This window comes from Medicago sativa, chromosome 5 (assembly GCF_051527215.1).
Source record: "Medicago sativa cultivar Bolivia chromosome 5, Bolivia_mono, whole genome shotgun sequence".
Taxonomy (NCBI): domain Eukaryota; kingdom Viridiplantae; phylum Streptophyta; class Magnoliopsida; order Fabales; family Fabaceae; genus Medicago; species Medicago sativa.
In genome coordinates this window covers 4,969,529-4,982,932 of record NC_140753.1, presented here as the reverse complement: position 1 = coordinate 4,982,932, position 13,404 = coordinate 4,969,529, and the positions used below count along the sequence as shown (strand labels likewise).

General features: G+C 31.4%; 2 protein-coding genes and 1 long non-coding RNA gene across 3 annotated transcripts; 2 read left to right on the top strand and 1 right to left on the bottom strand.

The window, feature by feature from the left end:
- On the top strand, window positions 1-3,210 carry LOC146919389 (non-specific lipid transfer protein GPI-anchored 8-like). Its single transcript, XM_085712744.1, has 3 exons — window positions 1-407; window positions 852-893; window positions 2,622-3,210. Exons 1-3 carry the CDS (start codon window positions 95-97, stop codon window positions 2,717-2,719), a joined length of 453 nt encoding a protein of 150 aa, XP_085568870.1. The 5' UTR covers window positions 1-94; the 3' UTR covers window positions 2,720-3,210.
- A 2,423-nt stretch (window positions 3,211-5,633) lies between these two features.
- Window positions 5,634-8,154, top strand: LOC146919388 (UDP-glucuronate 4-epimerase 5-like). Its single transcript, XM_085712738.1, has 2 exons — window positions 5,634-6,352; window positions 7,121-8,154. The coding sequence occupies exons 1-2, from the start codon at window positions 5,767-5,769 to the stop codon at window positions 7,831-7,833; spliced, it is 1,299 nt and encodes a 432-aa protein (XP_085568864.1). The 5' UTR covers window positions 5,634-5,766; the 3' UTR covers window positions 7,834-8,154.
- A 3,853-nt stretch (window positions 8,155-12,007) lies between these two features.
- On the bottom strand, window positions 12,008-12,792 carry LOC146919387 (uncharacterized). The gene is made up of 3 exons (XR_015011487.1): window positions 12,704-12,792; window positions 12,551-12,612; window positions 12,008-12,212 (listed from the first exon to the last, which is right to left on the bottom strand). It is a non-coding gene; the product is annotated as an uncharacterized LOC146919387 (long non-coding RNA).
- Window positions 12,793-13,404: the final 612 nt, after the last annotated feature.

Genomic DNA, 13,404 nt, shown 5'->3' with positions numbered 1-13,404 from the left:
CAACCTATATAGTACACACACACACACCCACACATTTTCACATAGGAAAAGTGGAACAAAATTAAGGTCTCGTTGTCTCATCAATTATAACAAAATGAATAATGGCAAAATGTGTACACGGGTGATGCTGGTTTGGGTGTTACTGCTAATAATTAGCTTAGTAGATGCACAAGTGCTTCCACCTTGTGCTGATCAGATACTATTACCATGCATTGACTACGTTAACTCTACAAAACCACCATACATTTGCTGCAATCCAATTAAAGATCTATATGCAACCGACAAAACATGTTTCTGTCAACTTTTCTCAGCTTCTGGCTTATTTGAAGCTTTTGGTTTGAAAATCACTCAGGTTTTCCGAGTTATACACTTATGTGGTATCAACTTCAATATCAGCTCCTGCATAGGTATGTGAAATGAAAACATATTTAATACTTCTTCCGTCCTAAATCGAGTGACCCATTGAAAAAAAATTGATCCAAAATGAATGATCATTTCGTTTTGTAAAGGAATATTACTTTTTTATTTTTCAATTCTACCGTATAATTAAGTACTTTTTTCGTCAATTCAATTTATAATAATGAGATTACATCGATGGATGTAAAGGATAATATAGTAAAATATCACTATCTCATTTATTTATACTTTTTTTCTTAATCCATGTAAATTAAAATGGAACGAAGGGAGTATGAATTATTGTTTATCAATGATTCCGTGATGCGGGTCTCGGATCAATAGACCACTTTTCATCAACTGATCACAAGTCAACTTTATATGTGTGTATTTTCCTAATAATTCATTCATATCATATCCTGATACTTTCTTTATTTTTCTTTATTGGAAATTTTCAGCTTCTTCTCCAACTCTTCCCCAGTCGTCATTGCAGCCCCCCGGTAAAATCCTCTTAATTTCACATTTTAGTTTATCAATAATGTTTAACAGATGCACCACTTAAGCGACACAAACTGGTGCCTCGGCAAGCAGTCTTCTTTAGTAAGAGTAGCAATATATTTTAAGTGTTTTGTGGTATCATCATAAGTGTCTATGTATATGCTATTTCTAGAACAACTGATAAATAAATTTAAAATATTTTTGTAGATGCTAAAAGTTGTTTTTATTAGTTATTTTGAAGAACTTGTTGAAATTATGAACATAACATAAGTTGTTTTAAGAAGTTCTCTCAAATATTATTACAAAGTACTTATGTTATTAGATAAGTTTAAATAAGTCGATCAAAACATACTTACAATGTTTTGTGAAATTATTTTGTTTTGCAAATCCTTGTTTTATGAAGTCTAGTGTATACATCTTTTTTCCGCCAAACATAAGTATCTCATTCATTCGATCAGCTAACTGTGAGGAACCTTAATAGATTTAATGAGTGATTTTTTCCCCATATTTTGTTGAACAAATCTTACCCTAGACAAACAAATGGCAAATTGCACACATAAAACCCTTTATATTACTAATCAATTTAAATTATTTTTAATCCACTTTTTTTCGGACTTTTATACTACTAATCAATTAAAGTGAACACATAACCCTTTTAAAGTGCACACAAGAATATCATGTGTTTGTCACTGTAAATATTTTTGTCCTACTAATCAATTATAATTATTAAATATTAACAATATTTCACATTAAAAATCACTTCAATTATTTTTGGGCAATGTTATCCAGTGCTCCCTGTGCACTGGTTAAGGAACAATTAATTGATAGATCACACTTGTTTTACATTAATTAAAGTGAGAAATTAGTCAATTAATTAAAATTAGTAAATGTTGTATTCAATACTCTCTCAAATACACATTTAATAATTTTGTATTTGATATTTTAATTGGCTATGTTTTATCTTTGGAATTGCTAATTTATTTTGGACTTCATATTATTTTTTCTTAGTTTAATTATTTTTACAACTTTTAATTATAAAAATGAAAGAAAACAATAGACTTTTTCACGGAAAAAATTTGGATACAACTTTTGCCTTTGAAAAAAATTGGATACAGCTTTTGAAAAAAAAAATCACGGAAAAAAATTCAAGAAATTGAAAGGAGAGAAAAGGAGTTGCATATATATATATATGGGAAATAGCTTTGCTTTTGAGAGAGTATTGAATATCGTATTTACTAATTTTAATTACTTTAATTAATGTAAAACAAGTGTGATCCATCAATTATTTGTTCCTTAACCAGTGCCACCGGAGCACCGGTTAGCAACACCCATTATTATTTTTTATAATCCACTTAATTCTAACTTCTTCCATTTGGTGAACCAAGTTTTTAGTTTAAGTAATAAGAAAACTTTTTTTATTAGGGAGGAAATAAGAAATCTTATTTACCAGGTTAAAAATGTTTAATTTTATAATTTTAAGTTTATCTATATCACTTTATAAATATACAATTCTATGAGATGTCAGTAAACAGCGATCAAACCTAAATTAAAATGATCATTAGTATTACTTAATTAATAATGAATTATAATTATACAAATTTAACTAAAGACTTTTTTTTTCAGGAAAAGTTTAACTAAAGAACATAATTTGTTGATATTATAAAATTACAAAGTTAACATTTCAGCAATAAACTCACTAATATTAATGAGTTTTGTTTTCCAATTTGCAGCAATAACCAGAGGCGACGAAGGAGGAGCTGCTGGCAAAGCTACTTTAACTAGAATCTGCCTCATCCTGTTTATTTGGGCATTTGAATTGTTTCACTGATGGATCGAGAAAGTTGATTTGGTGGAGCAAAAAAATATTCGATGTGTTTTCCCATACGATTTTTTTTAAGGGCACATCCGAAAAATATAACAAATGTTTTGACATATTGTTTATATTTTTAAGATATTATATATTTTTCCATTGTCAATACAATTAAATATATCTCTCTATATACATTAAACAAAATAATTGTTTATCGTTGTAAAAAAATATATTGAAGTTTATACTTTCTATTAAATTCTTCAAAGTAAGACTCAGAGTTCTTTATGCAATTATGCTAACATTAGATCCTAACCACACATGATTTTTTAAAATATAAAATGTTAGGGCTTATTTTTTTTTTTTTTAGGGTATTAGGGCTTATTTAAAAGTTTATTTAGCTAAACATTACGAGCCACATAAAGTCTTTCAGGTCTATCAAGTCCGCATACCAAATGGTAAATGTTTGAATCAGCTAAATAGAATTTTGGTCTTCATTCAATGGTTAATAGAGTCGGGGATTTGGGTTTATTGGTTTTGAATAAGGATGTTTCACACCATTGCTCTCTTGTCACAATTAGTTTTGACAGAACTCTTGTCACAAATTTGATAATCATGATTGAGGACCAACAATGTTTTACTTTAATAATCATAATCATTGGCTCTCAAATAAGGCCTTATATTCGGTGGTGGAAGAATGCTCCTTTGGCGGGTTTAATGACGTATGTCATTACAAATGTTGTGAATTCGACGAAAATCACACCAATAAAATGTGTGGAACAAAGTAATCAACCAATCAAAATCAACGTGGGAACAAAAATAAACACAAGCAAAAGTAGAAAAAAAAACAGCTAGAGAAAAGAAGAGAGAACACACGAAAAGAAGAGAGAACACACGAAATTTGTTTACCCAATTCGGTCAAAAACTGACACCAATAAAATGTGTGGAGCAAAGCAATCAAGCAATCAAAATCAACGTGGGAACAATAATAAACACAAGCAAAAGTAGGAAGAAAAAAAAAACAGCTAGAGAAAAAGAAGAGAGAACACACGAAATTTGTTTACCCAGTTCGGACCAAACTGACCTAGTCTGGGGAGCAATTGTTGTGAATTCGTTAAAAATCACACCAATAAAATACTTGATGTGTGGAGCAAATTAATCAAGCAACCAATATCAACGTGGGTAGCAATTATAAACACAAACAAAAGTAGAAAACAGTGAGAGAAAGAAAGAGAGAACACACGAAATTTGTTTACCCAGTTTGGTCCAATACTGATCTAGTATAGTATGGGTGAGAGAGCAGCCCTCCGTTCCAATATATGATGAGTAACTTTACAAAAGAGATATCAAAGTGTTACAAGAATAAGTCTTCAAACCTAATTCTACCCAAAGTCTCAATCTCTTCCCGTGACCAAGAGACTCAATCCTAATAGTGTGTTTCCAAGGTGAATCAATCTCAATCCCAGTGTTTGTTGCCAAGAGCAAACTCTATTTAAACTCTAGTTTTCTTGTTGACTTCTAAACCCTTGTCTTCAGACTCTCTACCTCTCTCTCTCAAGGTTTCATCTGATACACGGTTTATATTTATAGAGAAATATAACTCATAAATTTGGAATGGATATCACGCTGAAGATACGTTTTTTTTTCTCCTTCAGTGAAAGAATATTTGCATCAAATATTCCCTTTCAAAATATATTTGCATCAAATCTTCCTTCATACGGTACAAAAATATATTTATTGTCCATAAATATATTTTCAGCACTGAATATATTTGAAACAAATCTTTTATATTTTTAGCAACAATATTCTTCATCCAACAAATTTTGAATCTTTTTTTTTTCTATGTTAAAGACAATTTCATTAACGAAAGTCTGGCAATAAATCAAATACCAAGACTGCAGAAATACAAGGCGGAGTTTCTTCGACCCATATACAATCTAAATTCTTAAGAGCGTATTTAGCTAAATAATGAGCAGCTTGGTTAGCTTCACGCCTAACATGCAAAAAATTTAAACTACGAAAACTACCCTTAAAACTAATGCAATCTCGAATAACAGAGCCAACATAGTTGGGAGATTGTTGGTGAGCATTCAACGTTGAAACCACATTAGAAGCATCTGATTCTGCTATAAGATGCATAAAAGACATGTCTTTTGCAAATTCCAAATTTTGAATCTCGCTGTCTTGTTGGGAATTAATTTTTTATTTTTTGAGGGATTGTTGGGAACTAATTTGTGATCTATAAAAAATTTGTTAGAGACTAATTTAAATATTATTTAAAAATCAAAAACTAAACTACAATAGATCAAATATAATCTTTGCCTAAGAATTATCAGGCCGGGTTAAACCTTGGATTATTTTATTTTTTTAGTGGCCGAGGTTGAACCCCAGACCTTGCATTGTCCCAACCAACTGAAGTAAGCTCACCTTATATTGTTTAAGCAGAACCTTGCAAACCCTCTTTTGGTACGCCGTGCTGTCGCCACTATTTAAAACGGGGTAATAGTCACTTTGGTCCCTAAATGTGTAGCAAGTAGTCACAATAGTCCTTCAATGTATCAAAATTTCAAAATAGTCCATGATTGTCCACTTTGTTAGTCAAAATAGTCCCTAAAGCTTAAATAACCCCTTAATACTCACAATAACTCTTTTGATATAAGGACTAAAATGACAATAAGTAATATAAGGACTAAAATGACAAAAAGTAAGTACGTATAAGAACTAATGTGGCAATAAGTAAGTCTACTGAAGGACTAATATGACAATATTAACGAAATATTTTAATATCAAGGACTATTTTGACTAACAAATTGCACAATCAGAAACTAGTTTGCTATTTCGATACATTGAAGGACTATTGTGACTACTCGTCACTTATTCAAGGACCAAAGTGACTATTTACCCCGTTTAAAACCCTTGCATGTAAACACAAACAATCCTTGTTCTTGGAATGAGACAAAGTCTACTTAATTAGCAAGAACACGGTCATAGAGAGTCAACATAAGTCAAAACCCTCGAAATCAATCAATCAAGAAGAAGGAACACCGTGAATTCAATTCTGAACAAAAATGGGTGGCATAGGTATATTTCCCTCTAAACCAGAAAAATATCATTACCAACCTTACAACAATAATAACAACATTCATCGCATTAGATCATCAAAATTCACACTATGGTCTTCAATTTTCGTTTTCCTCGCTTTCATTATTTTCTTTTTCATTCTCTCACCTTCTTCTTCACCTTCCACGTCATCACTCCCCAACAAAAATTCATGGGGCGGACCCGAATGGGAAAAACGGGTCACCAAATCAACCCGCCATAACTCTCCCTCCGGTTCACCTCTCACCGTTCTTGTCACCGGCGCTTCTGGTTTCGTCGGTATGCATGTCTCGCTCGCTCTTAAGCGACGTGGCGATGGGGTTTTAGGGATTGATAATTTCAATCGGTATTATGATATTAACCTCAAACGCACTCGTGCGAAGGTTCTTTCACGCGCGGGTGTTTTCGTTGTTGAAGGTGATATCAATGATATTGATCTTCTTCGTAAACTGTTTGATGTTGTTGCTTTCACACATGTTATGCATCTTGCTGCTCAAGCTGGGGTTCGTTACGCTATGCGTAACCCTAATTCGTATGTTCATAGCAACATTGCAGGTTTGAAACCTAATCAATTTTATATATAGTTTAAGAATTATTCATTATATTTATATTGTTTATGGACTAAATCGTAGAGAGTGATAGTGTTAGATACAGTGAGAGATTTGTTAGAATTAGTTTAAGGTAGTTAGAAGTTTGTTATGATTAAGTGGAAATATGATTAAGTGGCTTATTTGAGCTCATCTACTAGTATAAGTTGTGTGAGACTGTTTGGGAGAACTTGTGAAAAATATTATGACATTTTTCATAAGCTTATGGGCCCGTTTGAATTGACTTATTTTTTTAGCTTATGCAAAAACAGCTTATGTAAATAAATAACCTTTTAGTATTATTCATAAGATTGTCAAGGTAGATTAGGACAAAACAGCTTATGAAGAATTTTCGTCAGTAAGAACTTAACAATTTACATAAAAGCTTATTTATTTGCATAAGCTATTTTTCTTAAGCTTAAAAATAAGTCAATCCAAACAGGCCCTATTTCAGCTTATTTTCATAAGTTATCTAAGAAAGCTTTTGAAAACAACTTATATTATATCCAAAAGCAATTTAACTTAATTTTATCTTGACAAGTGCCTGTGCTATAAGCTGAAAATAAGTTGTTTATCCAAACATGGCCTATATCTAACAGATACTTTTGAGACTGAGCTTAAGGACTATTTAATATATGGGTTTGTCTAACATGTATTAAATAGTTTATGTATTAAATTGGAGATAGACTGATAGAGTGATAGTAATTCTGAGACTAAGTTATGATTTATTCTACAGGTTTTGTTAACCTCCTTGAAGTTTCTAAATCGGCAAACCCTCAACCGGCGATTGTTTACGCTTCTTCGAGTTCGGTTTACGGGTTGAATTCGAAGACTCCTTTTTCAGAAAAGGATCGAACGGATCAACCTGCTAGTCTCTATGCAGCGACAAAGAAAGCTGGTGAAGAATTTGCACATACTTATAATCATATTTATGGTCTTTCCGTAACTGGTTTACGTTTCTTCACTGTTTATGGTCCTTGGGGTCGTCCCGATATGGCTGTTTACTTATTCACTAAGGATATTTTGAAAGGAAAGCAAATTACTGTGTTTGAATCCCCTGATGGTGGAAGTGTAACTAGAGATTTTACGTATATTGATGATATTGTCAAAGGGTGTTTAGGGGCTTTGGATACAGCTAAGAAAAGTACTGGTAGTGGTGGGAAGAAGAAGGGAAATGCGCAATATAGGATTTTTAACTTGGGTAATACTTCGCCAGTTCCGGTTAGTGAGCTTGTCAATATATTGGAGAAGCTTTTGAAGGTGAAAGTGAAGAGGAAGGTAGTGCCGATGCCAATAAATGGTGATGTTAGGTTTACTCATGCTAACATCAGCAGGGCACAAAGGGAGCTTGGTTACATGCCTACTACTGATTTGGAAGCTGGACTCAAGAAGTTTGTAAGGTGGTACCTTGACTTTCACTCTCCTCTTAAGAACAAGAATGTTTGGTGATTTCGATGTCATATGTTTTGCTGCATAATATCATCTAATGTTCCACATGTATCCTGTTTCTCTTCCCTATATAATTGCAGTATGCCAATTGTATTGGGGAACTGAGGGGAAGAACTAGTATAGTATCATGGTCTCTTTTTTTCTTCTTTAATTTTATATTTTGGTCGAGTTTAATCTTCCTATGTACTATGCCTTTTTTATGTTAACCTTTGTACAGTTTTTTACGAGTATTGGATGCACCAAATTGACTGTAGTTGAAGTTTATATTTATTCCACAAATGCAAAGTTTTAAACTGCAGTTACGCAGCGATACATGATAAATGCTGCTCTGATTGTTGTTGTTATGTGGTTACCGTGACATTTTGAATCATTAAACGCCGATTGTCCTTGTGATGTCATTACACTGACCTCTAGAACCTTCGAGGATTGCGGCAGTTGCGAACTGCAATTAACACTATAAGCATGAATGATTAGTCAGACATTTTGCTTAACAAGTCAATCTTGGTTTTTATGGTAAAATAATCTTTGGAAGTATGGTTAGCCCCAAAGCATCTACAGAGCTCTTTTTGGGGTCAATCTATGTTTGGGTTTTGTAAGGTTAAACCTTAATTACCATGTTTTAGGTTTAAACTACGTACTTGTAATTCCATATTGTAGGTTTAAACTAGTTTGTTTGCCAGCATGTAATGTTTCATTAGACTACAAAATGGTATCCTCTTGGAGATTATTTCTTACGAATCCTCATTGACATTGATATCTTTTGGTCCTCATGTTAGTTGAGACTTAGAATTCTTGCCCTACGCTGGTATTCATATAGATTACAGAGCTACACCCGACTTGGTGCAATTTGGCATATACCATTCACCATGCTGTTGTGTACTTTTGTATCATTTTCATATATATGTAGCCTCGTTAGAACTTGCTTCACCTATCCATGCTTGTTGATGAATGAGTGATGAAGAATATTTTTGTTGTGAAATGGATAAGAGTAGAGCTTATAATGGTAAGTATGTATATTTTTGTTGTGAAATGCTGATTTGAAAAATTCAATATAATTCTTAGAAAGTAGAAGCTGATTCATTCTCAGGTGACTTAACTGCAGACTTGAGCATGTTTTGAACAACTAAAAATACACTTGGATGCATTTTAGATTAAGCATTTGTTTGTTATGTGTTGTGTCTGTCTGCGTGTCTTTCTCATGTCAAAAATGAGTATTTATTGTGAATTTATTGAAGCATATATTTGCATAAACAAACACAGTCCAAGAGTGATGTTATGAATACAATCTTTTAAGTTGATGAACTTAAAAGTTGCCTCACTCACTGATTGTAGAATCATCAAAATCTATATGCAATTGAAAATACTATGGGTCTGTTTGGATTGACTTGTTTTTGAGCATATGCAAGACAATTTATGCAAATAAATAAGATTTTTATGATTATTCATAATCTTGTCAAGGTAGTTTATGAAAAAAAAACAATTTATGAAGATACAATTTCGTTAGCAAGAACTTAAGAATTAACATAAAAACTTAATTATTTGCATAAGTTATTTTTCATAAGTCAGAAATAAGTCAATCCAAACAGAATTGTGTATGTTTCTCTTTATTTACTTCGATTGTTATGTGTTTTCTTCTCCTTTCAACATCAGCATCGTGTACACGGGATACATATACACTAAAAAATTAAAATAATTTTTTCTGCTTTTTTTTCTCTTCCACATGTTACTGGAGAAATTAAAAAGGTGTGGATGTCACAAAATTTGTTTCTATATTTTTACTTCTCTACTAACCAGGCAGGAGCTGTATTTGTTTAACTATCTGTACTCGATCAAAAGCTAACAGAAAAGTGTGGGTTGCTGACGGAAAAGTGAGCAAAATAGATCCCACCATCATTAATTATTTTATATTATCACTCGTCGAAAGCTATATTTTAACGTTCTAAACATGCATGGAAAAATTCATGAAAAAATTAAACTTTTAGGTCACTTTTTTGGACTACACATATATAATAGGGTAAAAAACATAAAGAATATCAAATTACGAGGCTAGAATATATATGTTTTCTATTCTACATGGTCATTTTTCAGACATAGTGTATATTACAAGATCAATTTAAACAATTAACCCAAAAAAATATTATGGGTATTATTCTGATGTGTTTAATAAATTTTAAATAAAAAAAATTGATGTTTCAATGCCACATCATCCAGTGATACATTGTCAACACGCCACCTCATCATGTATGTCATATGTTTCAGTGTCATATGTCTTTGAGGGTCCAAAACAAAGAATTAGGTTTCAATCCAATTTTTTTTTTTTTTACAGTAGGTAAACTGAAACTCGATAATATTATATGAGGTAAACAGTTATTAACCCTATTTAATGAAGAGGGTTCTAACTCTTATAGTTGCACACATAGATACCCGTTACACGTCAAATTCCTCTTGTGATTTAATAGTTCATGAATTTATTTATAAACTACAAATTTGTTCAACGTTGATTAATGATTATTTAACGGAAGAAATTAACTATTAAAAAAACAGTTTAAGATTTTAATTTCTTATCTTTTTTAGTTCAGATATCAGTCTAAACCAAATTCAAATAGTTTAAACTTTAAAGAATTAAACCTAAAACAAATTCAAATAATTTAAAGAATTAAAGCTAAACTTTTTTTTTTTTTAATTTGCACAACCGCACGATATTCATGTTAAATAATATATCCATGTCATCGATCCGCAAACTCTAAAACTAACCAATCAGCTCCCACTAACCATTCCTAATTTCCTATATGAACCATTCCCCAGTCCCCTGTATTCTGATTTCTAAGCGCGCACTATTCTTTGTATCTCATTCTGTTAAAAAAAAAATTCTTTCGTCTCATCCATTCAATCATCCATGGCCAAAACAACCGAGAAGAAAGCTGCAGACAAGGCACCAACAGAGAAAAAGATTCCAAACGACGCATCCTCAACCAATAAGAAGATGAAGAGAAGCAAGAAGAACATTGAAACCTACAAAATCTACATGTTCGAGGTTTTGAAAAAAATCTTGATGTTGAAATCTCCACCGATACAACTCTATCAACATATTTGGACAACAACTCGAGTTAAGCCTATTTTTGATACTACTATGACGTATCTTAATGAGCCATGAAGACCTACGAAACAAATAAACAAACACTAATGTAAAGTAGTATGAGACTGGCTTTAATCTTCCTATGTACTAGTCTATGCCTTTTTCATGTTAACCTTTGTACATTTTTTTATTAAGTATTGGAGGCACGGAATTGATTTTAGTTGAAGTTTGTGTATGCAAAGTTTTAAACTGCAGTCACGCAGCGATACATGATAAATATACGTTAAGTAATCTAATTAATAGAACATTAAGACTTTGTTAGGGTTTGAGAAAGAGTGACTAGAGAAAAAAACAGTGACAAATAAAGTAGATTCGAAAAAAAAAATCTATGGAAAAAAAAGTTAAAGAAATACAAGATAAAAAAAAAAGTGTGGGTATTTGCAAAAATATTTTCTATGATTACAACTTCGTGAACCCTAACTCGAGAGGGAGTAAAGGGTATAACCTACAACTAAAAATGAAAGTAATTTGCTCATACTTGTTTTCTTAGTGGAGAAATAAAAGGTGTGAATGCCTTATATTTTGTTTGTCTCTTTCACCCCTCTAACTAATTAGAAGAAGTTTAACATATTCTTCGCTTTTTTCCCTCAACTTATTAACATATGTCCTTAGAGTAAGGGCACATGATAACATTTCCCTTATAATAATTTTAAGTATAATTTTTCCAACAACATATATGAATGTTGCCTATGAAATGCAAATTAAAGACTTCCAAAGAGTTCAAGGATGGAACAAAAACTCAATTTATGCTTCGTATCAACAATTGATTTCTTGCAAATTTAGGACATTTAAGTACAAACCTAAAAGAAAAATTAAATCAATACTGACAATTAGTGAGAAAAATATATAAGATTCATCCATCCTCAATTTAACTACTAAACTATATAAAATGGAAAGTAAACAATATGTTACCAACATGTGCACACTCAATAGAAAGCAAGAACCCATGTTATTTTCAAGCAATGATAACATATACTACGTAGTGAAGATGAATCCCCAAAAGACCAAGAACGATCATATCAACATAAACAAAGTTTAATACAAAACCTTTTCATAAATTTAAAAATTAAAAACTAAGCAGAAATTACTTTTGCCCAAAGTACTTTAACGATTTAGCTAATTATACCCGCTATCTGAGACAAAAAAGGACCCAACTAATGGATGAAAAATGTAATGGATACCTAACTTGTATATTTGCATGGTGAATTAGAGCACGCTTGAGCTTATGCGATCGATCTTCTTTCTGCTACATAAACAAATGCAATATTAAAAATGCAATATCTCCTTCGCATGCTGAAGAAGTAGAAGGAAAAAAAAAATTAAAAGAAAAGGGTTTGTTAACTTTTATTTTAAGAGTACATTTTAAGGAATTTAAAAATAACAATTTTATATTAAAAATAACAATTTTAATTTTTTAAAAAATTGAATGTTGATAATATTTATATTTAAAGTTTCTTAACGTGTATCCTCAAACAATTTTAATTTTAATTTTCAATTAAAATTGGTATCATCAATTCTATATATTAAATTACATGTATCTAGCTTAGTCAAGGAATATAAAGAAGGAGAAGGAATATTTACCAGCAGGCTGCAGAATGCTAACTCTTAACACCATGCCACAGTGATTTAGTAATAAAGGGAACCTGGCAAATCCGAAGAAATAATATAGCTGTAATAAAACTATGAAAGTGAGTAATATAGGCATAATCAAAGTGAGTAAATAATGGTTTCTACCTAGCCACCAATCCCCTCTTGAAGCACTGTTAGGATTGTTACAATTGGGATCAGCATTATCCGTACCTTTCTTGAACTATAAAGGTGAAAATCATACAAAGTATTAGCTATAACCTCATTGCATGAATGTATATCATCTTTCTGGTGACTAATTTTAATCATATTCTTAATTACAATTACGAAATCAGCTAGTGGCATTATATTATTGGAATTTAATTCATATGCACTTAGAATATAACATAAAAGTTTAATCTTGATATGCTAACGGTGTTAAAAAATTCAGCGATTCACAACCATTCATGATAAAGTTTATTATAGGCACAACCCAAAATCAATATTATTTGAGCACACTCACATGAAACAAACAAAATTAAATAAAAATAATTTAGTCATATCAATTGACATCATTCTGTTTAATTTTTTTTTTTAATTTTGTGTGTACCTAAACATTTTTATTTGGGTTTGTGTCCAAGTAAGTATTGTTTTAGCACCATATTCATATGTACATTAGAAGTAATTGTTATTAAAGTCAAAATTGGAGAATGTGAATGTTGTTTATAATGTACTATAAACTACATTTAGTCTCAATTCTCAAACAATGTGGGACTTGTGTACTAAAACAGACCCTCCAACCGAGACTAACTTTTTGACCTCAAGTCCACAACACTATGTTTTAGAAGTATGAGTGTGTGTTATATAAA